Source organism: Bombina bombina, chromosome 4 (genome assembly GCF_027579735.1).
Source record: "Bombina bombina isolate aBomBom1 chromosome 4, aBomBom1.pri, whole genome shotgun sequence".
NCBI lineage: Eukaryota > Metazoa > Chordata > Amphibia > Anura > Bombinatoridae > Bombina > Bombina bombina.
Genome location: NC_069502.1, coordinates 286,802,250 through 286,827,524, shown reverse-complemented (window position 1 = coordinate 286,827,524; position 25,275 = coordinate 286,802,250). Strand labels below are relative to the sequence as shown.

General features: G+C 39.4%; 1 protein-coding gene across 3 annotated transcripts in view; it reads right to left on the bottom strand.

The window, feature by feature from the left end:
- HLTF (helicase like transcription factor) overlaps positions 1–25,275 on the bottom strand; it is a 502,174-nt gene that overhangs the window by 162,135 nt on the left and 314,764 nt on the right. For all 3 annotated transcript variants that reach the window (XM_053709998.1, XM_053709997.1, XM_053709996.1), the window contains exons 16-17: positions 3,235–3,370; positions 727–906 (exon numbers count right to left, since the gene is read on the bottom strand). In XM_053709998.1, the coding sequence (XP_053565973.1) occupies positions 727–906; positions 3,235–3,370 (316 nt within the window). The remainder of the gene's footprint in view (positions 1–726; positions 907–3,234; positions 3,371–25,275) is intronic.

The window sequence follows — 25,275 nt, the reverse complement described above, 5'->3', positions numbered from 1 at the left end:
TCACTGAGAGGCTGACAGGATTACTTAAAACTCCAGTCCCATTTCGAAGAGTACTACCTCTCCATAAGAGACTACTCCGAATTTTCCAACACTTCTCTGCCAACCTCCTGTGATGAAAGGCAAAGAATGACTGGGGGATGAGGGGAGTGGAGGAGGTATTTAAGCCTTTGGCTGGGGTGTCTTTGCCTCCTCCTGGTGGGTGGCCAGGTTCTTAATTCCCACAAGTAATGAATGAAGCAGTGGACTCTCCTCCCATTAAGATGGAAAATGTATTTAAAGGAGCATTCAAAAGTGAAAAGGAAATGGTCTATTGTTATATATATATATATATATATATATATTATTTTTAAGCAAATTATTTTACTATGTATTTAATGCCAGCAAGTTTTAAATACAGTCATCATTTTGCTCATGTGCCCCTCCAGGTGGTTAGCACACAAGAAGCATGTATAAATGTCTATGCTCCATTTATTGACTGCATCCTAATTTTGAGTATAATGGGGATGTTCCAGATGTGCAACTTGAGTACACATTTAACCCTTTTAAATTAGTTAAACACACTGTAAAAAAAGAAAATGTATTTAAAATTAAAATGCTCTTACAAAATACAACATTTTGATATAAAAAAATCAAAGCTGCAATTTCAATAGCTGAAACAAAGGATAAATCAAAACTGTTTCAAACTGTATGTACCCACTTACGTAACAAAAGCCTATGAGATCTCACCTGCTGATAACAGCTTTCCCTTCTTTCTTCACAGATTCATATATTTGTCTTTCTTCTTCTGAGAGTTTAATGTGCTGAACAAAAACTTTTCGGTCAGGCAGTTCCAGCACAAGTTTTCCTTTGATTTTACTTGTTTTGGTTCTCCTCAGCGTAATACTTTTAATGAGAGATTGTAAACGTCTAGGAGAAAATTGTGCATTAATCAATAAATATTGCAAGTAGTATGTCAAACCCAAGTATTTATTAATCAGTGGAAAGCATAGTTAAAAATTCAAACAATCTGGATTTATTCACAAGGAATTCATATAGATCAAATAAATTGGAAACCGAAAGCTAAAGGAACCCTGTAAGTCAGTAAAGTGAGCCATGTAATGTTAAAGGGACATTTTAAAGCACCAATCAGAAGCTAGGAATGCTCCAAGACAGGCACCTTCCATCTGCGCCCAAGATAGAAAGTATAATTATAAGTATAATTTTTTAATGTCATAATTAATATTTACCCTAGAAATGGCTGACTAACTGGAGGCTATCACCTGCAAAACTTTAGATTTTTAATAGCATCACCTGTTGAGTAGACACTGCTCTGTTGCAGGAGAAACTATTAGTAATCTTGATTTGAGCATATAATTGAATTTTTTTTTGTTTTGGGACTATTTTACAATATTTTGGACTCTATTAAAGGGATATGAAACTCAGAAACTTTTTTTCATGATTTAGGTAGAACATACAATTTTGAACAACTTTCCAGTTTACTTTGATTATCAAAATTGCTTCATTCTCTTGGTATCATTTTGTTGAAAGAGCAGCAATGCACTACTGGTTTCTAAATGAACACATGGGTGAGCCAATGACAAAACTGTATATATATATATATATGCAGCCACAAATCAGCAGATAGACCCTAGGTTCTTTGCTGCTTCTGAGCTTACCTAAATAAATCTTTCAGCAAAGGATAACAAAAGAAGGAAGCAAATGAAATAATAGAAGTAAATTGGAAAGTTGTTTAAAATCACATGCTCTTTCTGAATCATGAAAAAAAATGGATTTCATGTCCCTTTAATCAGGAATTATTAAGATCACAAGTCCCAGTGCAAGTGTATTTCAAGAAAAAAAATATTTTTAACAGTTTACCACATTATTATCATTACCTGCCAGTCAGCTCTTGAGGCTACTGAACCAAGACAAAGAGGTAAATTTGATAAAAGAAGTAAATTGCACAGCTAAAAAAAAACTAAATGTACGCTGTATCTGAATAATGAAAGTTTAGTTGTGACTTTCATGCTGGTTTTTAGAAGTATGTTATTTCACAATGTATGTCCAAACTGACTATGGGTAAGTCTTTACATGATTTGCCCTGCTTTGTAAAATATAAGTACAGGGCTTAGTGTAGATACTAACTCACAGATTTATATTACAGTATAGTGTCTGTAATAGCAGATTGCACAATTTATATACATGAGTTCTGGACTATTTGTAAAATAAGGTAAATATAGCACACGGAATAAGTGTGAAGGAGGGGCTTGTTGTAGTCATCTGTAATTCTGTGACTAATATAAAGGAACAAATTGGTGGGAACAAAACATGGTGCCCATAGGGCATCATTGATGATGCCTTAAGCCCCACCACAACTTTATGCAATTCCTTGATGTAATACAACAGGTTTAAACCACGTAGAAAATTGAACTGCTATAACAACTCTCCAGACATTTTTCTGTACAGGAAGTAGTTGAAAAAAGCATTTAAATAGTAAGTAACCCACAATAAAATAGAACAGTAACATTAGCATCTGAGTAAAACTGCACATACATAAATTAGATACAACACAGAAAACTGAGGCACCCATACAAATTTTCTCCACATTTACCACAAACAGAAATACAATCTGATTTCTAGGTGTATTCTGGGGCAAAACTGGACCTTCAAGATAAGCACAGTGTTCGGAAGACAGGAAACAAAGGCTGAGAAACCCAGACAATTTCCTGTCTGCTTCCACAGGATTGTGCTACATAAGTAAGGGTAGCTGGTTGGGGACCTTATTAGAGTCAGCAACAGACCATAAATGCAGTGAGGAATTGCTGGAGGAGAATAATTTGCTTATATGATAAGATCACTTTAAGGCCACATGCTGGGTTCTAAGACAATGGTCAGAAGAAGCACAGTGTACCAAGGGGTTGATTTATCAAAGGCTTTCCCCAGCCTTTGAGCCCCTACGGCTGCAGGTTCTCACACGAGAACTTGCACGCTGTATTTAACAAGCAGCGGTCATCAGACCGCTTCTTCCCTACCCTTTCGCCACCTCTTGTTTGGCAAAATTCAATCTCTCCGGTCTTTTCCGACCGGGGAGATTGACAAATCCTGCCCGCACGTGATTGGCTGTGCGCGGGCAGGGGGCGGGTTTGCATTACTGATTTGTTTATTTTGAGAACGTATTGGAGAAACATTATTTATAAAGTTGTAGCAGAAATATTGTAGGAAACTAAGAAAAGTTGTTATATCTGTTTTCCTTACCGAAGTCCACCTTGGTCACCCATGGTAACTGGTCTCTGTATGGTTCTGTGCCACCACTCTCTGTCAGTGAATGGCTTCAGTTTTAAGAAAGATAGAAGTGACCACAAGTCCTTTAAAGAGTTCTGAATGGGAGTACCTGCATAACCAAAATAATACATTAGGTATAAAAAATAATAAATAATAAAATAGGAAAATATAATAATATATGTATGTGTGTGTATATATATATATATATATATATATATATATATATATATATATATATATATATATATAAATATAAACAGCAGGAGAGTACTCTCACTTCAAAATTCAATCTGCCAGGGTGCATGCAAAAAGTGAATAATACCAATAAACAAATGGCTGCACTCACTGGTCCTTTAAATCAAAGTATTTATTTATGTGACGTTTCGGGGACCGTATCCCCTTCCTCAGACAGGTCTGTCTGAGGAAGGGGATACGGTCCCCGAAACGTCACATAAATAAATATTTTTATTTAAAGGACCAGTGAGTGCAGCCATTTGTTCATTGGTATATACATACATATATATATATATATATACACACATATATATACACACATATATATATATATATATATATATATATATATATATATATATATATATATATATATATATATATACATACACACACACACACACACTACACTACACTGCAAAAGTTATAGGCCGGAGTGAAAAAATGCTGAAAAGAATGCTTTAAAAAATAGGAATATTAATAGTTTATTTTTATCAATTAATAAAATGCAAAGCGAGTAAACAGAAGAGAAATCTAAATCAAATCACAACCTTTGCCTTCAAAACAGCATCAATTCTTCTAGGTCGGGCATATGGTAACTGCCTGTAGCAATCAACTCTTTTCGGAGCAAGAAATCTTCATGTGAAAGTGCTACACACAAAGATCTGTGAAAATTCAAATCTTTATATGTTGCACTTTAACACAAAGATATCCGGTTTCAAAAAGAGATGCATTCTGCTGGCAGCCGCCATATTCGGTATTCAGTGTTACCCAAAAGCAACAACCACACATGTCTAGTTGAAACACAATCGATTGAAACAGAAAACGCTGTCTAGGAGGAAAAAAACTGGTGAGAAACAGCCAAACTCACAAGGTGAAGATGACAGATTAATGTCAAAAGTCATACACCATGGCCAGACTGAACACAACAAGACACAAGGTAGTTATACTGCATGAGCAAGATCTCTCCCAGGCAGAAATTTCAAGGTAGACAGGGGTATCCAGATGTTCTGTCCAAGCTTTTCTCAAGAAGCACAAAGAAACAGGAAACGTTGAGGACCATAGATGCAGTGATTGGCTAAGGAAACATAGTGCAGCACATAAAAAGACACATCATATTCCCCTTTGCATTCGGAAGATGTCCTGCAGTGCCATCAGCTCAGAATTGGCAGAAACCAGTGGGAACCTGGTACACCTATCTACTGTCTTGAGAAGTCTGGTCAGAAGTGGTTTTAAAGGGATGCTAAACCCACATTTTTTATTTAATTATCCAAATCGAACATGCAATTTTAAGCAACTTTCTAATTTACTCCTATTATCAATTTTTCTTGGTTCTCTTGCTATCTTTATTTCAAATGCAGGAATGTAAAGCTTAGGAGCCAGCCCATTATGATTCCGGACCTGGGTTATGCTTGCTTATTGGTGGACACATGTAGCCACCAATAAGCAAGTGCTATCCAGGGTGCTAAACCTAAAATAGGCCGGCTAATAAGCTGTACATTCCTGTCTTTTAAATAAAGAAAGCAAGAGAACAAAGAAAAATTGATAATAGGAGTAAATTAGAAAGTTGCTTAAAATGGCATGCCCTATCTGAATCATGAAAGTAAAAACATAATTTATGTAAGAACTTACCTGATAAATTAATTTCTTTCATAGTGGCAAGAGTCCATGGGCTAGTGACGTATGGGATATACATTCCTACCAGGAGGGGGCAAAGTTTCCCAAACCTCAAAATGCCTATAAATACACCTCCCACCTCACTCATACCTTAGTTTAACGTGTAGCCAAGAAGTGAGGTGTAAAAAAAGAAGTAAAAAGCATACAAAAAAAATAAAAATAATGTGCTTTATATAAAAAATCATAACCACAAAAAATAGGGTGGGTCTCATGGACCTCTTGCCACTATGAAAGAAATTAATTTATCAGGTAAGTTCTTACATAAATTATGTTTTCTTTCATGTAAGTGGCAAGAGTCCATGAGCTAGTGACGTGTGGGATATAATACCCAAGATGTGGAATCCACGAGTCACTAGAGAGGGAGGGATAAAATAACAACAGCTAAATCTGCTGATAAATTAAATCCAAAAAAAATAAATAAAAAATAATCAAGTTGATTCAAATCAAAGGCACTAGAATCAAACTGAGACAACTGCCTAAAGAACGTTTCTACCAAAATAGTAAAATTTAGTAAACGTATGCAAAGAAGACCAATTTGCTGCTTTGCAAATTTGATCAACTTATTATTATTATTATTATTATTATCGGGTATTTGTAGAGTGCCAACAGATTCCGCAGCGCTAGCTTTATTCTTGAAAGCCCAAGAACTGGCAACTGATCTAGTAGAATGAAATGTAATTCTCTGAGGCGGAGACTGCCCCGCCTCCAAATAAGCTTTGTGAATCAAAAGTCTCAACCAAGAAGCCAGAGAAATAGCAGAGGCTTTCTGACCTTTCCTAGAGCCAGAAAAAAAAAAAAAAATAGACTAGAAGTCTTTCTGAAATCCTTAGTAGCCTCAACATAAAATTTCAAAGCTCTTACCACATCCAAAGAATGTAAAGACCTTTCAAGAGTATTCTTAGGCTTAGGACACAAAGAAGGAACAACAATTTCCCTATTGATTTTGTTAGAATTCACAACTTTAGGCAAAAATTTAAATGAAGTCCGCAAAACAGCTTTATCTTGATGGAAAATCAGATAAGGAGACTCACAAGAGAGAGCAGGCAATTCAGAAACTCTTCTGGCAGAAGAGATAGACAAAAGAAATAACACTTTCAAAGAAAGTGATTTAATGTCCAGAGAATGCATAGGCTCAAAAGGAGCCTGTAAAATCTTCAAAACTAAATTTAGACTCCAAGGAGGAGAAATAGATTTAATAACAGGTTTAATACGAATCAAAGCCTGAACAAAACAGTGAACATCAGGAAGTTTAGCAATCTTTCTATAAAATAAAACAGAAAGAGCAGACATTTGTCCTTTCAAAGTATTTGCAGACAAACCCCTATTCAAACCATCCTGAAGAAATTCTAAAATCCTAGGAATTCTAAAAGAATGCCAAGTATAATCATGAGCTGAACACCATGAAATACAGGTAGCCCTCAGTTTACGCCGGGGTTAGGTTCCAGAAGGAATGGTTGTAAATCGAAACCGTTGTAAATTGAAACCCAGTTTACAATGTAAGTCAATGGGATATGAGGGAGTTCCAGCCCCCTCTCAAAATTGACATAAGTAACACCTAATACATTATTTTTAAAGCTTTGAAATGAAGACTTTAAATAGTAAACAGCATTATAAACCTAAAAATATACTGTAGATTGTATCATCATCAAACTAAGTTCAATAACCAAAAACATTTGCTAAACCGCACCTAATAAAATTATCACACAGACACAGACTGTATCATCATCATAAATCTAACTTTAATGAACAAAAACAAAATCACACAACAGACTGTATCATCATCACACTAAGTTTAATGTAGAAAAACGTTTGTTTACTTGCATTTTTCTGCAGCTAAGGGAAGTGGCTGCTAGATCTTGTTCCTTTAAAAACTGATCCATTGCTCAGGTCTGGTTATACACTGATTAGCCTGCCTGTGTTTAATCACACAACAGACTGTATCATCATCAAACTAAGTTTAATGAACAAAAAAACGTTTTTTACTTGCCTTTTTTTTGCAAACAGTTCTCTGCATTGAGTCTGCATCTAAGGGAAGTGGCTGCTAGATCTTGTTCATTTGAAAGCTGATCCATTGATCATGTCTGGCTTGCTTTTCTTTGCATGTGTTTGCTGCAACACAAGCGGAAAGCTCCACCTACTGGCTATTTTAATGTATGCATGTGCTAATGCTTTCAATAGCAGTCAATGCTTTTCAATAGCAAAGAAAAGGGCGTTATTCTGAAACGGCGCAAATTGAACCGTCGTAAACCGAGGGCCACCTGTATAGGTTTATCAAACCCGATAATATATTTTCCTTGTAACAGACTTATGAGCCTGTATCATAGTGCTAATAACTAAGTCAGAGAAACCTCTATGACTAAGCACTAAGCGTTCAATTTCCATGCCTTCAAATTTATTTATTTATTATTATTTATTTATAAAATATTTTACCAGGAAGGATAGATTGAGATTTCTCTCGTTTTCAAGTATATCCTGGGTCCACAAAAAATTGCATTGATACAAAAGGGTACAATAAAATACAAAAACAATAATACACAATATATGCAAAAATTTAACATAGAACAGGTAGGAAATATATAATCAACCATGACAGGTGTATTCTATTTTGAGATATGTAGAGAGGGATCTCTTAAAGGATATAAGGCTTTGGGAAGGTTTGAAAGTGTGCGGAAGGTTGTTACATAATTGTGGTGCTCTGTAGGAAAAGGAGGATCGAGCTGCTTTATTTTTGTATGCATAGAAATGCATGCCCTATCTGAATCATGAAAGAAAAAATATAATTTATATAAGAACTTACCTGATAAATTGAGATCCTGATGGAAAAACAGTCCTTGAGACAAAAGGTCTGGCCTTAAAGGAAGTGACCAAGGCTGGCAACTGGACATCCTGACAAGGTCCGCATACCAAAACCTGAGAGGCCAAGCTGTTGCTATCAGAAACACATAAGATCGTTCCATTATGATATTGGAGATCACCCTTGGAAGAAGACGCAGGGGCGGAAAAATGTTCAGACGCGAGGCTATCAGATCTATTTTTGGAGGAAACCACATCTGTACCAATTGAAAAAACACATCTGGATGGAGAGACCACTCTCCCGGATGTAAAGTCTGACGACTGAGATAATCCGCTTCTCAATTGTCTACTCCTGGGGTATGAATCGCAAAAATGTGACAAGAGTTGGATTCCGCCCAAGAAAGTATCAGATACTTATTTCATTGCTGAAGGACTGCAAGTCCCCCCTTGATGATTGACATATGCCACTGTAGTGACGTTGTCAGTTTGAAATCGAATGCAAAGTTCTCTCTTCAATAGAGGCCAAGCCTGAAGAGCTCTGAAAATAGCACGGGGTTCTAAAATATTGATTGGTAACCTCGCCTCCTGAGGATCCCAAACCCCTTGTGCTGTCAGAGACCCCCCAGACAGCTCCCCAACCTGAAAGACTTGCATCTGTTGTGATCACAGTCCAGGAAGAACGAACAAAGGAGGCCCCTTGAACAATAAGGTGATGGTTTAACCACCAAGTCAGAGAGTGTTGAATGTTGGGATTTAAGTATATCAACTGAAATCTGAGTATAATCCCTGCACCATTGGTGCAACATGCAAAGCTGTAGAGGTCTCATATGAAAATGAGCAAAGGGGATTGCGTCCGATGCTGCAGTCATGAGATCTAAAACTTCCATGCACATAGCCACTGAAGGGAATGATAGAGACTGAAGGTTTAGACAAGCTAAAACCAACTTCATATGTCTCTTGTCTGTCAGAGAAAGAGTCATGGACACTGAATCTATCTGGAAACCTAAAAAGGTGACCTTTGTCTGAAGAATCAAGAAATTCTTTTGTAGATTGATCCTCCAACCATGTCTTTGAAGAAACCACACAAGTTGTTTCGTGTGAGATTCTACTAAATGAAAAGATTGAGCTAGTACCAAGATATTGTGCAAATAAGGAAACACCGCAATACCCTGCTCTCCAATTACAGATAGAAGGGCACTGAGAACCTTTGAAAATATTCTCGGAGCTGTTGCTAGGCCAAACAGAAGGGCGACAAATTGTTAATGCTTGTCTAGAAAAGAGAAACACAGAAAATAATAGTGGTCTGGATGAATCGGAATGTGAAGATAAGCGTCCTGTAAGTCTATTGTGGACATGAAATGACCTTGCTGAACAAAAGGCAGAATAGTCCTTATAGTCAGCATCTTGAAAATTGGGACTCTTATAAAACGATTTAGCGTTTTCAGATCCAGAATTGGTCTAAATGAATCTTCCTTCTTTGGGACAATGAACAGATGTGAATAAAACCAAACCCTGTTCCTGTTGAGGAACTGGAACAATCACCCCTGAAGGCTCTAGATCTGAAACACACTTCAGAAAAGCCTGAGCCTTCACAGGGTTTGTTGGAACATGGGAAAGAAAGTCTCTTCCCATGGGAGGTCTTATTCTGAAATCTATTCGATACCCCTGAGAAACAATATCCTGAATCCACTGATTTTGGACAGAATCTGCCCAAATGTCTTGAAATAATTTCAATCTTCCCTCCACAAGTAGAACTGGTTTGAGGGCCGCACCTTCATGCAGTCTTAGGGGCTGTATTTGTTTTCTTATAAGGCTTAGATTTATTCCAATGTGTAGATGGTCTCCAATTGGGACCAGAGGCCTTAGGGGAAGGAGTGGATTTTTGTTCTTTAATCAGACAAAAGGAACAAAAACGATGGAACAAAAATTGGGAGCTTTGAATTTACCCTTAGATTTCTTATCTTGGGGCAGAAAAACTCCCTTACTCCCAGTGATAGTGGAGATAATAGAATCCAATTGAGAACCAAATAAATTATTACCCTTAAAAGATAGATAGTAATCTAGATTTAGACACCATATCAGCATTCCATAAAGTTCTTCTAGATAGAATAGCTAACAACACAGATTTGATATCAATTTTAATAATATCAAATATAGCATCACAAATGAAATGATTAGCATATTGAAGTAAAAGAACAATGCTAGACATTTCAGGATCTGATAAATGCTGTGCTAGACTGTCCAACCAAAAAGTTGAAGCAGCAGCAACATCAGCCATAGAAATAGCAGGTCTTAGAATATAGTCAGTATGTAAATATGCCTTCCTAAGATAAGATTTAAGGATCCCTTAGATAGGAAAATTGAAAGAAGTACTATGTTCCATAGGAATAGTAGTAAGTTTAGCAAGAGTAGAAATAGCGCCATCAACCTTAAGGACTTTCTCTCAAAGCTCTAAATTGGACACAGGTAAAGGATACAATTTTTTAAACCTAGAAGAAGGATTAAAAGAATTACCAGGCTTAGACCATTCCTTAGTAATCATATTAAAGATAGCATCTGGAATAGGAAAAACTTCAGATGTAACCTCTAAAGTCTTAAAAACAAGAGGACTAGGTTCCTCAATACCCAAAGTAAACAATACTTCCTTTAATAAAGAACGAATATATTTAATCTTAAAAAGAAAGGTTGATTTATCAATTTCAGTCTCTAAAGTAGGATCCTCTGAGGCCAGAGAAATCGTCATCAGCAGAAGATATTATTATTATCGGTTATTTGTAGAGTGCCAACAGATTCTGCAGCGCTATAAACAAAGGGGGAGTACAACAAAACAATTATAGGGAACAAATGGGTAGAGGGCCCTGCCAAGACTTGCACTGTTGTCAGCTCTTAAGAAGGTGATCTACAAACAGCTGGACTCTTAGGTTTACATGCTAAGGGGGTTCAGGGGATAGCAATGGAGGAGTGGAACTGGTATAAAGTAAGGTTAGCGTAGGTTGTATGCATCCCTGAACAGTAGAGTCTTTAGTGAGCGCTTGAAGCTTTCAGAACTAGGGGAGAGTCTTGTGGGGCGAGGCAGAGAGTTCCACAAGATGGGAGCCAGTCTGGAGAAGTCCTGTAAATGGGAGTGCGATGAGGTAACCAGAGAGGAGGAGCGTAGGAGGTCATGAGCAGAGCGAAGGGGGCGGGAGGGAAAGTATCTGGAGACAAGGTCTGAGATATAGGGGGGAGCAGTGCAGTTGAGGGCTTTGTATGTCAGAGTGAGAATTTTGTGTTTGATCCTAGAATCAAGAGGAAGCCAGTGAAGGGATTGGCAGAGAGGAGCAGCAGATGAAGAGCGACGTGCAAGGAAGATGAGTCTGGCAGAGGCATTCATTATGGATTGTAAAGGAGCTAGGCAGCAGTTGGGGAGACCAGCGAGGACAGAGTTGCAGTAATCGAGGCGGGAAGAATGAGAGAGTGGATTAAAATCTGTTGTGTCTTGTGTAAGGAAGTGACTAATTTTAGAGATATTTTTAAGGTGGAAGCGGCAGGCTTTAGCCAAGGACTGAATGCGAGGAGTGAAAGAAAGATCTGAGTCAAATGTGACCCGAGACATCGAGCATGCGGGGTAGAGGTAATGATGGAGTTGTCGACAGTTATAGAGAGATTGGGGGTAGAGATTTTTGAAGAAGGGGGGAAAATGAGGAGCTCAGTTTTGGAGAGATTTAGCTTGAGGTAGTGAGAGGACATCCAGGAAGAGATGTGAGAAAGACAGTTAGTGACACGAGTTAGCAAGGAAGGAGATAGGTCTGGTGCAGAGAAGTAGATTTGGGTGTCGTCGGCATACAAATTATATTGGAAACCGTGGGAATTTATTAGGGAACCTAGTGATGATCTGTAGATTGAGAAAAGAAGGGGACCGAGAACAGAGCCTTGCAGTACTCCGACAGAAAGTGATGATGGGGCAGAGGAGGCCCCAGAGAAGGCTACATTAAAAGTACGGTTTGACAGGTAGGAAGAGAGCCACAAAATGGCTGTGTCACAGATGCCGAAGGACTGGAGGGATTGGAGCAAAAGAGGGTGGTCAACATTGTCAAAGGCTGCAGACAGATCAAGGAGGATAAGCAGAGTGAAGTGGCCTTTTGATTTTGCTGTAGATAGGTCGTTGGTAACCTTAACAATAGCTGTCTCTGTGGAGTGATGGGGCCGAAATCCAGATTGCAGTGGGTCAAAAAGGGAGTTTAATGTAAGGAAATGGGATAGGCGTGCATATATTAGTTTTTCGAGAAGCTTTGAGGCAAGAGGTAGGAGGGAAAAAGGCCGGTAGTTGGATGGGGAGGTAGGAACAAGGGAAGGTTTTTTGAGGATAGGTGTTACCAGTGCATGTTTCAACGATGAGGGAAATATACCGGTGCTGATGGAGAGGTTAAAAATGTGTGTTAGTATAGGGGTAAGGGTAGCAGAGAGGGAGGGGAGTAGCTGTGAGGGGATAGGGTCAAGGGGACAGGTAGTGAGGTGAGAGCGCAGTATAAGGGCCGAAACTTCTTCCTCCGTAACAGGGGAGAATGAGCTAAGTTTCAGGTTATGTGGGTTGTGGTTGAGTGAGGGCATTTGAGGGGGGAGAGAATGGAATTATATTGAGAGCTGATTTCATTTCTGATGGAGTCAATTTTGTTATTGAAGTGGCTGGCAAAGTCTTGAGCTGACAGATAAGTTGTATTAGGAGGTGGGGGAGGGCGGAGTAGAATATTGAAAGTGGAGAACAGACGTTTTGGGTTTGAAGAAAGATTAGAGATAAGAGTAGAGAAGTAGTGTTGCTTATGGAGATTAAGGGCAGAATAGTAGGAGTTCAAGATGAATTTGTAATGAAGAAAATCAGCTGAACTCCGAGATTTTCTCCAGTGCCGTTCAGCAGTACGGGAACATCTGCGTAGGTACCGTGTCAGAGGAGAATGCCAGGGCTGTGTGATCTCGGAGCAATGGTAAGAGGCACAAGATTGTCAAGGACGAATATAAGGGTGGAATTATAGTGGCAGATAGATTGTTCAGGGCAGGAAAAGGAGGAGAAGGGTGAGATGAGCGGTTTGAGGGAATTAGCAAGATGTTGCTGATCTAAAGACATAATGCTTCTGTGAAGTTTGGTGTGAGGAGTAGAAGGAGGGAGAGTTGTAGGAAGGGCTGATATGTTGCAAGTAAGGAGATGGTGGTCAGAAAGAGGAAAGGGGGAGTTTGTGAAGTTTGAGAGCGTGCATAGATAGCTAAAGATCAGGTCAAGAGAGTGACCGTCTTTGTGAGTGGGAGAATCAGTCAATTGTGACAGACTGAAAGAGGAAGTGAGTTGCAGAAGTTGTTTTGCAGATGAGGCAGTGGGATTGTCAAGAGGGATGTTGAAGTCACCAAGAATGAGGGCAGGGGTGTCTGAGGAAAGGAAACAAGGTAGCCAGGCAGCCAAGTGATCTAGAAATTGAGTTGAGGAGCCAGGCGGTCGGTATATGACTGCAACACGTACAGAGAGAGGGGAGAATAAGCTAATCATGTGGGTTTTGAATGAGGGAAATGTGAGGAAAGAGATGGGATGTATTTGTTGAAAGGGGCAACAAGAGGAAAGTAAAATACCTACACCACCTCTTGTCTATTACCAGACCTAGGAGTGTGGCTGAAGTGGAGACCCCCATGTGACAGAGCAGTAGTGGATGCTGTGTCTAGGGGAGAGAGCCAGGTTTCTGTTAGGGCCAGAAGGATGAGGGAGCAGGAGATGAAGAGGTCATGTATAGAAGTGAGCTTGTTGCAAACAGAACAAAAGTTCCAGAGTGCGCAAGTGAAAGGGGTAGTGGCTTTTGATGCAAGAGGAATGTGAGATACTTCAGTATGCTGTCAATCAATACAAACTTAATCAGATTTATGAGAAGTTAGGAGAGATCTTTTACGTTTATTTGAAGGTGGAATAGCAGTCATAGCCTTCTCTATTCTACAGGAATATCATGTACATTTGACTGTGAAGGTTTAACATTAGATGTCTTTGTACTTATAGAAACATTATCAGCATGTAATAATTATTCATAACAAGTGCCACATATTTGAGATAAAGAAATAAGATCAGCTAATTTACAACATACACACTTAGCTTTGGTAGATTTGTTTTCAGGCAACTTGGTTCCTACAGTAACATCAGAGACAGGATCAGTTTGAGACATCTTGCAAAATGAAACAAAAAAAGAAAAAAAACATTTAAACAAAATATCCAATTTCCTCAAAATAGCAGTTTCAGGAATGGGAAAAAATGCTTATGATAAAATAGTTATATGAAAATAAAATCAAAAGCAAACATCATAGCCCTCTGTAAACAAATGAGAGCAGAGAGAAAAGGAGGGAGAGAAACTTAATATAACAAATTTTTGGCGCCAACAATGATGCAAACTAAGATGACGCAAATGCAGAGAAAAAAAAACACTTTTGGTGCCAAAGTTAACAAGAAATGACACGACTCGCGTCATAACAGCCGTGACTTCGCACCCAAAAAATTTGCATCAACAAAGACGCAAGAAATGACGTGACTCATGTCACAACAAACGCAACCTCAGCACCAAAAATATTTGTGCCAAGAATTACACAATAAATAGAAGCATTTTGTGTCATTGCGAGCCTAATTTGCCCGCGAAAATTTGAAAAAACAAGTCAGAAGTTACAACTAGCTGGAACCCCAGGTAAGAAAAAATTACCACATTTCTCCCCAAAACATAATTTTCATGCTGAAACTGTTAGAGTGCAAAGGGAAATAAACATAGACCTGACTCATGGCAAATATATGCAATATATATTAGAACTTTAAAATATAAAGTGCCAAACATAGCTGAGAGTGCCTTAACAAAAGACATATACTTACCTGAAGACACCCATCCACATATAGCAGATAGCCAAACCAGTACTGAAACATATCAGCAGAGGTAATGGTAGAGGAATATAATGTCGATCTGTAAAGGGAGGTGGCAGATGAATCCCCACGATGACTAAGAGCCTTAGAATAGATTTGCCATAGGTTAAAACATGGCATCATCAGGTAATACTGCCTTCACATCCATCAGACAAACACTGTACTTTAAGAGGAATTGGGCTTTAAAATGCTTAGAAGTGCCTTTCACAGAAGAAATCAAGCACAACTTGCTTCACCATCCTCCAATGAAGGCAAAGTTTGTAAAACTAAGGTATGAGTGAGGTGGGAGGTGTATTTGTAGGCATTTTGAAGTTTGGGAAACTTTGCCCCCTCCTGGTAGGAATGTATATCCCATACATCACTAGCTCATGGACTCTTGCCACTTACATGAAATAAATTTTGGTTTAATATCCCTTTAATGGAAGACTTGTGGTCAAAAAACCATACCTCCAATGTGAAAACAAGGCCAAGCAACTAACTATGCAGAACAATGCAGGAACTGGGGTGCAGGAAAAATGGCAGCAGGTGCTCTGGATTGATGATTCAAAATATGCTGGAAAGAGGTACAAGAAAAAACAAAATTTATGCTTTCCTGATAAATTTCTTTCTCTTGCGATGTATTGAGTCCACGGATTCATCCAATACTTGTGTGATATTCTCCTTCCCTACAGGAAGTGGCAAAGAGAGCACCCACAGCAGAGCTGTCTATATAGCTCCTCCCCGAACTCCAGCCCCTAGTCATTCGACCGAAGGTTAGGAAGAAAAAGGAGAAACTATAGGGTGTAGAGGTGACTGAAGTTTTTTAATAAAATATACTACCTGTCTTAAATTGACAGGGCGGGCCGTGGACTCGATACATCGCAAGAGAAAGAAATTTATCAGGTAAGCATAAATTTTGTTTTCTCTTGCAAGATGTATCGAGTCCACGGATTCATCCAATACTTGTGGGATACCAATACCAAAGCTTTTGGACACGGATGAAGGGAGGGACAAGACAGGTACCTAAACAGAAGCTCCACTGTTTGTAGAACCTTTCTCCCAAAAATAGCCTCCGAAGAAGCAAAAGTATAAAATTTGTAAAATTTGGAAAAAGTAAGAAGCGAAGACCAAGTCGCTGCCTTACAAATCTGTTCAACAGAAGCCTCATTTTTAAAAGCCCATGTGGAAGCCACTGCTGAGCAGTAATTCTTTCAGGAGGCTGCTGGCCAGCAGTCTCATAAGCCAAATGGTGATGCTCTTCAGCCAAAAAGAAAGAGAGGTTGCCGTAGCCTTTTGACCTCTCCGCTTTCCAGAATAGACAACAAACAATGAAAATGTTTGACGAAAATCTTTAGTTGCTTGTAAGTAGAACTTCAAAGCACGAACCACATCTAGGTTGTGCAACAGACGTCCCTTCTTGGAAGGATTAGGACACAGAGAAGGAACAACAATTTTCTGATTAATATTCCTATTAGAAACAACCTTAGGAAGGAATCCAGGTTTGGCACGCAAAACCACCTTATCCGCATGGAAAACAAGATAAGGTGAGTCACACTGTAAAGCAGACAATTCAGAAACTCTTCGAGCCGATAGCTATTAAATAGAGATAGCTATTAAAAACAGAACTTTCCAAGATAGAAGCTTAATATCTATGGAATGCATAGGTTCAAACGGAACCCCTTGAAGAACTTTAAGAACTAAATTTAAACTCCATGGCGGAGCAACAGGTTTAAACACAGGCTTGATTCTAACTAGAGCCTGACTAAACGCCTGAACGTCTGGAGCATCTGCCAGACGCTTGTGTAAAAGAATAGACAAAGCAGATATTTGTCCTTTTAAGGAACTAGCTGATAATCCCTTCTCCAATCCTTCTTGGAGAAAAGACAATATCCTCGGAATCCTAATCTTACTCCATGAGTAACCCTTGGATTCACACCAATAAAGATATTTTCGCCATATCTTATGATAGATTTTCCTGTGACAGGCTTTCTAGCATGAATCAGGGTCTCAATGACCGACTCAGAGAAACCACGCTTTGATAAAATCAGGCGTTCAATCTCCAAGCAGTCAGACGCAGAGAAAGTAGATTTGGATGCTTGAATGGACCCTGAATTAGAAGGTCCTGCCTCATTGGCAGAGTCCACGGTGGAACGGATGACATGTCCACCAGATCTGCATACCAAGTCCTGCGTGGCCACGCAGGTGCTATCAAAATCACCAAAGCTCTCTCCTGCTTGATTCTGGCAACCAGACGAGGAAGGAGAGGAAATGGTGGAAACACATAAGCCAGGTTGAAAGACCAGGGCACTGCTAGAGCATCTATCAGTGCTGCCTGGGGATCCCTTGACCTGGATCCGTAACAAGGAAGCTTGGTGTTCTGACGGGACGCCATCAGATCTAATTCTGGTGTGCCCCATAGCTGAGTCAGTTGGGCAAATACTTCCGGATGGAGCTCCCACTCCCCCGGATGAAAAGTCTGATGACTTAGGAAATCTCTACCCCTGGGATATGTATTGCTGAAAGATGGCAAGAGTGAGTCTCTGCCCATCAAATTATTTTGGTCACCTCCATCATCGCTAGAGAACTCCGTGTTCCTCCTTGATGATTGATATAAGCTACAGTCGTGATGTTGTCCGACTGAAATCTGATGAATTTGGCCGCAGCCAGTTGAGGCCACGCCTGAAGCGCATTGAATATCGCTCTCAGTTCTAGAATGTTTATCGGGAGGAGAGCCTCCTCCTGAGTCCATAAACCCTGTGCTTTCAGGGAGTTCCAGACTGCACCCCAGCCCAGTAGGCTGGCATCTGTCGTTAATATGACCCACTCTGGCCTGCAGAAACACATTCCCTGGGACAGGTGAACCTGTGACAACCACCAGAGAAGAGAATCTCTGGTCTCCTGATCCAGATGTATCTGAGGAGGTAAATCTGCATAGTCCCCATTCCACTGTTCGAGCATGCATAGTTGCAGTGGTCTGAGGTGTAGGCGAGCAAATGGAACTGTCCATTGCCGCTACCATTAGTCCGATTACCTCCATACACTGAGCCACTGACGTCCGAGGAATGGAATGAAGAGCTCGGCAGGTGGTTACAAGCTTTGATTTCCTGACCTCCGTCAGAAATATTTCAGTCTATTAGAGTCCCTAGGAAGGAAGCTCTGAGAGAGGGAAGAGAGAACTATTTTTTATGCTCACCTTCCACCCATGAGAGCTCAGAAAAGCCAACACGATGTCCGTGTGAGACTTGGCTAGCTGGAAAGTCGAGGCTTGAATTAAGATGCCGTCTAGATAAGGCGCCACTGCTATGCCCCCCAGTCTTAGAACCGCCAGAAGGGACCCTAGCACCTTTGTGAAAATTCTGGGAGCCGTGGAAAATTCGAAGGGAAGGGCCACAAACTGGTAATGCCTGTCCAGAAAGGCGAACCTGAGAAATTGGTGATGATCTCTGAATAAGGATGTGCAGATATGCATCCTTTAAATCCACGGTGGTCATATATTGACCCTCCTGGATCAGTGGCAGAATAGTCCGAATAGTCTCCATCTTGAAAGATGGGACTCTGAGGAACTTGTTTAGAATTTTGAGATCCAAGATTGGTCTGAAAGTTCCTTCTTTGTTGGGAACCATAAACAGGTTTGAGTAAAACCCTAGCCCTTGTTCCGCTTTTGGAACTGGGTGAATCACTCTCATGGTATGTAGGTCTTCTACACAGCGTAAGAACGCCTCTCTCTTTGTCTGGTTTGCAGACAACTGAGAAATGTGAAATCTCCCCATTGGGGGGGAATCTTTGAAGTATAGAAGATATCCCTGGGAAACAATTTCTAAAGCCCAGGAATCGTGAACATCTCTTGCCCAAGCCTGAGTGAAGAGAGAGAGTCTGCCCCCAACTAGATCCGGTCCCGGATTGGGGGCTACCCCTTCATGCTGTCTTAGAGGCAGCAGCAGGCTTCTTGGCCTGTTTACAGGAACAATGCACGCAAAAAGGTTGGAGAAGAAAACCTTGATGAACAAAAATTTTCTTTAGGAGACCCTCTAATTTTTTATCCATAGGATCTTTGAAAGCACAACTGTCTTCGATAGGAATAGTTGTACGCTTGGCGAGAGTAGAAATAGCTCTCTCCACCTTAGGAACCGTCTGCCACGAGTCCCGCATGGTGTCAGATATCGGGAACATTTTCTTAAAAACAGGAGGGGGAGCGAACGGAATACCTGGTCTATCCCACTCCCTAGTAACAATGTTCGCAATCCTCTTAGGGACCGGAAAAACATCAGTGTAAACAGGAACCTCTAGGTATTTGTCCATTTTACACAATTTCTCTGGAACCACTATAGGGTTACAATCATCCAGAGTCGCTAATACCTCCCTGAGCAACAAGCGGAGGTGTTCAAGCTTAAATTTAAAGGCCGTCATATCAGAATCTGTCTGAGGGAGCGTCTTACCTGAATCAGAAATCTCTCCCTCAGACAGCAAATCCCTTACCCCTACTTCATAACATTGTGAGGGTATATCGGATACAGCAACTAAAGCGTCAGAAGGCTCAGCATTTGTTCTTAACCCAGAGCTATCACGCTTCCCTTGTAACCCAGGCAGTTTAGATAAAACCTCTGTGAGGGTTGTATTCATAACTCCGGCCATATCTTGTAAGGTAAACGAAGTAGACGCACTAGAGGTACTTGGCGTCACTTGTGCAGGCGTTACTGGTTGTGACACTTGGGGAGAGCTAGATGCCATAACCTCATTTCTTTCTGTTTGAGAATCATCTAGCGCTATATTTTTAAGTGCTACAATATGTTCTTTAAAATTTATAGACATATCAGTGCAAGTGGGACACATTCTAAGAGGGGGTTCCACAATGGCTTCTAAACACATTGAACAAGGAGTTTCCTTGATGTCAGACATGTTAAACAGACTAGTAATGAAACAAGCAAGCTTGGAAAACAATTTATTCAAAGAAAAACAACACTTAGAAAAAAACGGTACTGTGCCTTTAAGAGAAAAAAAGGTGCACAAATTCTGCAAAACAGTGTAAAAAAGCAGTAAACTTTTCGAAATTTTTACAGTGGATACTTAAAGCTTTAGTAAGATTGCCCCAACAGTCAAATAAACGATTAACCCCTTAATGCAAAAACCGGATTGACAAAACGTCAAAAACCGGAAAAACATAATTTATGTAAGAACTTACCTGATAAATTCATTTATTTCATATTAGCAAGAGTCCATGAGCTAGTGACGTATGGGATATACATTCCTACCAGGAGGGGCAAAGTTTCCCAAACCTCAAAATGCCTATAAATACACCCCTCACCACACCCACAAATCAGTTTAACGCATAGCCAAGAAGTGGGGTGATAAGAAAAAAGTGCGAAAGCATAAAAAATAAGGAATTGGAATAATTGTGCTTTATACAAAAAAAATCATAACCACCACAAAAAGGGTGGGCCTCATGGACTCTTGCTAATATGAAAGAAATTAATTTATCAGGTAAGTTCTTACATAAATTATGTTTTCTTTCATGTAATTAGCAAGAGTCCATGAGCTAGTGACGTATGGGATAATGACTACCCAAGATGTGGATCTTCCACGCAAGAGTCACTAGAGAGGGAGGGATAAAATAAAGACAGCCAATTCCGCTGAAAATAATCCACACCCAAAATAAAGTTTAAATCTTATAATGAAAAAAAATGAAATTATAAGCAGAAGAATCAAACTGAAACAGCTGCCTGAAGTACTTTTCTACCAAAAACTGCTTCAGAAGAAGAAGAAAACACATCAAATGGTAGAATTTAGTAAAAGTATGCAAAGAAGACCAAGTTGATGCTTTGCAAATCTGATCAACCGAAGCTTCATTCCTAAACGCCCAGGAAGTAGAAACTGACCTAGTAGAATGAGCTGTAATCCTTTGAGGCAGAGTTTTACCCGACTCGACATAAGCATGATGAATTAAAGATTTCAACCAAGATGCCAAAGAAATGGCAGAGGCCTTCTGACCTTTCCTAGAACCGGAAAAGATAACAAATAGACTAGAAGTCTTTCGGAAATTCTTAGTAGCTTCAACATAATATTTCAAAGCTCTAACTACATCCAAAGAATGCAATGATCTCTCCTTAGAATTCTTAGGATTAGGACACAATGAAGGAACCACAATTTCTCTACTAATGTTGTTAGAATTCACAACCTTAGGTAAAAATTTAAAAGAAGTTCGCAACACCGCCTTATCCTGATGAAAAATCAGAAAAGGAGACTCACAAGAAAGAGCAGATAATTCAGGAACTGTTCTAGCAGAAGAGATGGCCAAAAGAAACAAAACTTTCCAAGAAAGTAATTTAATGTCCAGTGAATGCATAGGTTCAAACGGAGGAGCTTGAAGAGCCCCCAGAACCAAATTCAAACTCCAAGGAGGAGAAATTGAATTTAATAACAGGTTTTATACGAACCAAAGCTTGTACAAAACAATGAATATCAGGAAGATTAGCAATCTTTCTGTGAAAAAGAACAGAAAGAGCAGAGATTTGTCCTTTCAAGGAACTTGCAGACAAACCTTTATCCAAACCATCCTGAAGAAACTGTAAAATTCTCGGAATTCTAAAAGAATGCCAGGAAAAATGATGAGAAAGACACCAAGAAATGTAAGTCTTCCAAACTCGATAATATATCTTCCTAGATACAGATTTACGAGCCTGTAACATAGTATTAATCACAGAGTCAGAGAAACCTCTTTGACTAAGAATCAAGCGTTCAATCTCCATACCTTCAAATTTAAGGATTTGAGATCCTGATGGAAAAAAAGGACCTTGTTACAAAAGGTCTGGTCTTAACAGAAGAGTCCACGGTTGGCAAGAGGCCATCCGGACAAGATCCGCATACCAAAACCTGTGAGGCCATGCTGGAGCCACCAGCAGAACAAACGAGCATTCCTTCAGAATCTTGGAGATTACTCTTGGAAGAAGAACTAGAGGCGGAAAGATATAGGCAGGATGATACTTCCAAGGAAGTGACAATGCATCCACTGCTTCCGCCTGAGGATCCCTGGATCTGGACAGATACCTGGGAAATTTCTTGTTTAGATGAGAGGCCATCAAATCTATTTCTGGAAGTCCCCACATTTGAACAATATGAAGAAATACCTCTGGGTGAAGAGACCATTCGCCCGGATGTAACGTTTGGCGACTGAGATAATCCGCTTCCCAATTGTCTATACCTGGGATATGAACCGCAGAAATTAGACAGGAGCTGGATTCCGCCCATACCAGTATTCGAGATACTTCTTTCATAGCCAGAGGACTGTGAGTCCCTCCTTGATGATTGATATATGCCACAGTTGTGACATTGTCTGTCTGAAAACAAATGAACGATTCTCTCTTTAGAAGAGCTCTGAAAATTGCACGGAGTTCCAAAATATTGATTGGTAATCTCACCTCCTGAGATTCCCAAACCCCTTGATCTGTCCACCACGTCAGAGAGTGTCGTACAATCGGTTTTAAAGATATCATTTGAGATATCTTTGTGTAATCCCTGCACCACTGGTTCAGCATACAGAGCTGAAGAGGTCGCATGTGAAAACGAGCAAAGGGGATCGCGTCCGATGCAGCAGTCATAAGACCTAGAATTTCCATGCATAAGGCTACCGAAGGGAATAATTGAGACTGAAGGTTTCGACAAGCTGAAATCAATTTTAGACGTCTCTTGTCTGTCAGAGACAGAGTCATGGACACTGAATCTATCTGGAAACCTAAAAAGGTTACCCTTGTCTGAGGAATCAATTAACTTTTCGGTAAATTGATCCTCCAACCATGATCTCGAAGAAACAATACAAGACGATTCGTATGAAATTCTGCTAAATGTGAAGACTGAACAAGTACCAAGATATCGTCCAAATAAGGAAATACCACAATATCCTGTTCTCTGATTACAGATAGTAGGGCACCGAGAACCTTTGTAAAAATCCTTGGAGCTGTTGCTAGGCCAAACGGCAGAGCCACAAACTGGTAATGCTTGTCTAGGAAAGAGAATCTCAGAAACTGAAAGTGATCTGGATGAATCGGAATATGCAGATATGCATCCTGTAAATCTATTGTGGACATATAATGCCCTTGCTGAACAAAAGGCAGGATAGTCCTTATAGTTACCATTTTGAATGTTGGTATCCTTACATAACGATTCAATATTTTTAAATCCAGAACTGGTCTGAAGGAATTCTCCTTCTTTGGTACAATGAAGAGATTTGAATAAAACCCCAGTCCCTGTTCCAGAACTGGAACTGGCATAATTACTCCAGCCAGCTCTAGATCTGAAACACATTTCAGAAATGCTTGAGCCTTCGCTGGATTTACTGGGACACGGGAAAGAAAAAATCTTTTTGCAGGAGGCCTTATCTTGAAGCCAATTCTGTACCCTTCTGAAACAATGTTCTGAATCCAAAGATTGTGAATTGAATTGATCCAAATTTCTTTGAAAAATCGTAATCTGCCCCCTACCAGCTGGGCTGGAATGAGTTCCGCACCTTCATGTGGACTTTGGAGCTGGCTTTGGTTTTCTAAAAGGCTTGGATTTATTCCAGACTGGAGATGGTTTCCAAACTGATATCGCTCCTGTGGGTGAAGGATCAGGCTTTTGTTCCTTATTGTGACGAAAGGAACGAAAACGATTATTGGACCTAAATTTACCTTTAGATTTTTTATCCTGTGGTAAAAAAGTTCCTTTCCCTCCAGTAATAGTTGAGATAATAGAATCCAACTGTGAACCAAATAATTTATTACCCTGGAAAGAAAGGGAAAGCAAAGTTGACTTAGAAGACATATCCGCATTCCAAGTTTTAAGCCATAAAGCTCTTCTAGCTAAAATGGCTAGAGACATATACCTGACATCAACCCTAATGATATCAAAGATGGCATCACAAATAAAGTTATTAGCATGTTGAAGAAGATTAACAATGCTATGAGAATTATGATCTGTTACTTGTTGCGCTAAAGCTTCTAACCAAAAAGTTGAAGCTGCAGCAACATCCGCTAAAGATATAGCAGGTCTAAGAAGATTACCTGAACATAAGTAAGCTTTTCTTAGAAAGGATTCAATTTTCCTATCTAAAGGATCCTTAAAGGAAGTACTATCTGCCGTAGGAATAGTAGTACGTTTAGCAAGAGTAGAGATAGCCCCATCAACCTTAGGGATTTTGTCCCAAAACTCTAATCTGTCAGATGGCACAGGATATAATTGCTTAAAACGTTTAGAAGGAGTAAAAGAATTACCCAAATTATTCCATTCCCTGGAGATTACTTCAGAAATAGCATCAGGGACAGGAAAAACTTCTGGAATAACTACAGAAGATTTAAAAACCTTATTTAAACGTTTAGATTTAGTATCAAGAGGACCAGAATCCTCTATTTCTAATGCAATTAAGACTTCTTTAAGTAAAGAACGAATAAATTCCATTTTGAATAAATATGAAGATTTATCAGCATAAACCTCTGAAACAGAATCCTCTGAACCAGAGGAATCATTATCAGAATCAGAACGATGATGTTCATTTAAAAATTCATCTGAAATATGAGAAGTTTTAAAAGACCTTTTACGTTTACTAGAAGGAGGAATAACAGACATAGCCTTCTTAATGGATTTAGAAACAAAATCTCTTATGTTAACAGGAACACTCTGAGTATTAGATGTTGAAGGAACAACAACAGGTAATGTAACATTACTAAAGGAAATATTATCTGCATTAACAAGTTTGTCATGACATTCATTACAAACAACAGCTGGAGGAACAGATACCACAAGTTTACAGCAAATACACTTAACTTTGGTAGACCCAGCACTAGGCAGCGATTTTCCAGAAGTATATTCTGACTCAGGGTCAATCTGGGACATCTTGCAGTATGTAATAGAAAAAACAACATATAAAGCAAAATTGATCAAATTCCTTAAATGACAGTTTCAGGAATGGGAAAAAATGCCAGTGAACAAGCTTCTAGCAACCAGAAGCAATAAACAATGAGACTTAAATAATGTGGAGACAATAGTGACGCCCATATTTTTTAGCGCCAAAAAAGACGCCCACATTATTTGGCGCATAAAATGATGCCACATCCGGAACGCCGACACTTTTGGCGCAAAAAAACGTCAAAAAATGACGCAACTTCTGGCGACACGTATGACGCCGGAAACAAAGAAAAAAATTTTGCTGCAAAAAAGTCAGCGCCAAGAATGACGCAATAAAATGAAGCATTTTCAGCCCCCGCGAGCCTAACAGCCCACAGGGAAAAAGTCGAATTTTAAGGTAAGAAAAAAATTGATTTATTCATATGCATTATCCCAAATAAGGAACGTTGAACATCCTGAATCAAGGCAAATAAATGTTTGAACACATATATTTAGAACTTTATATAAAAGTGCCCAACCATAGCTTAGAGTGTCACAGAAAATAAGAC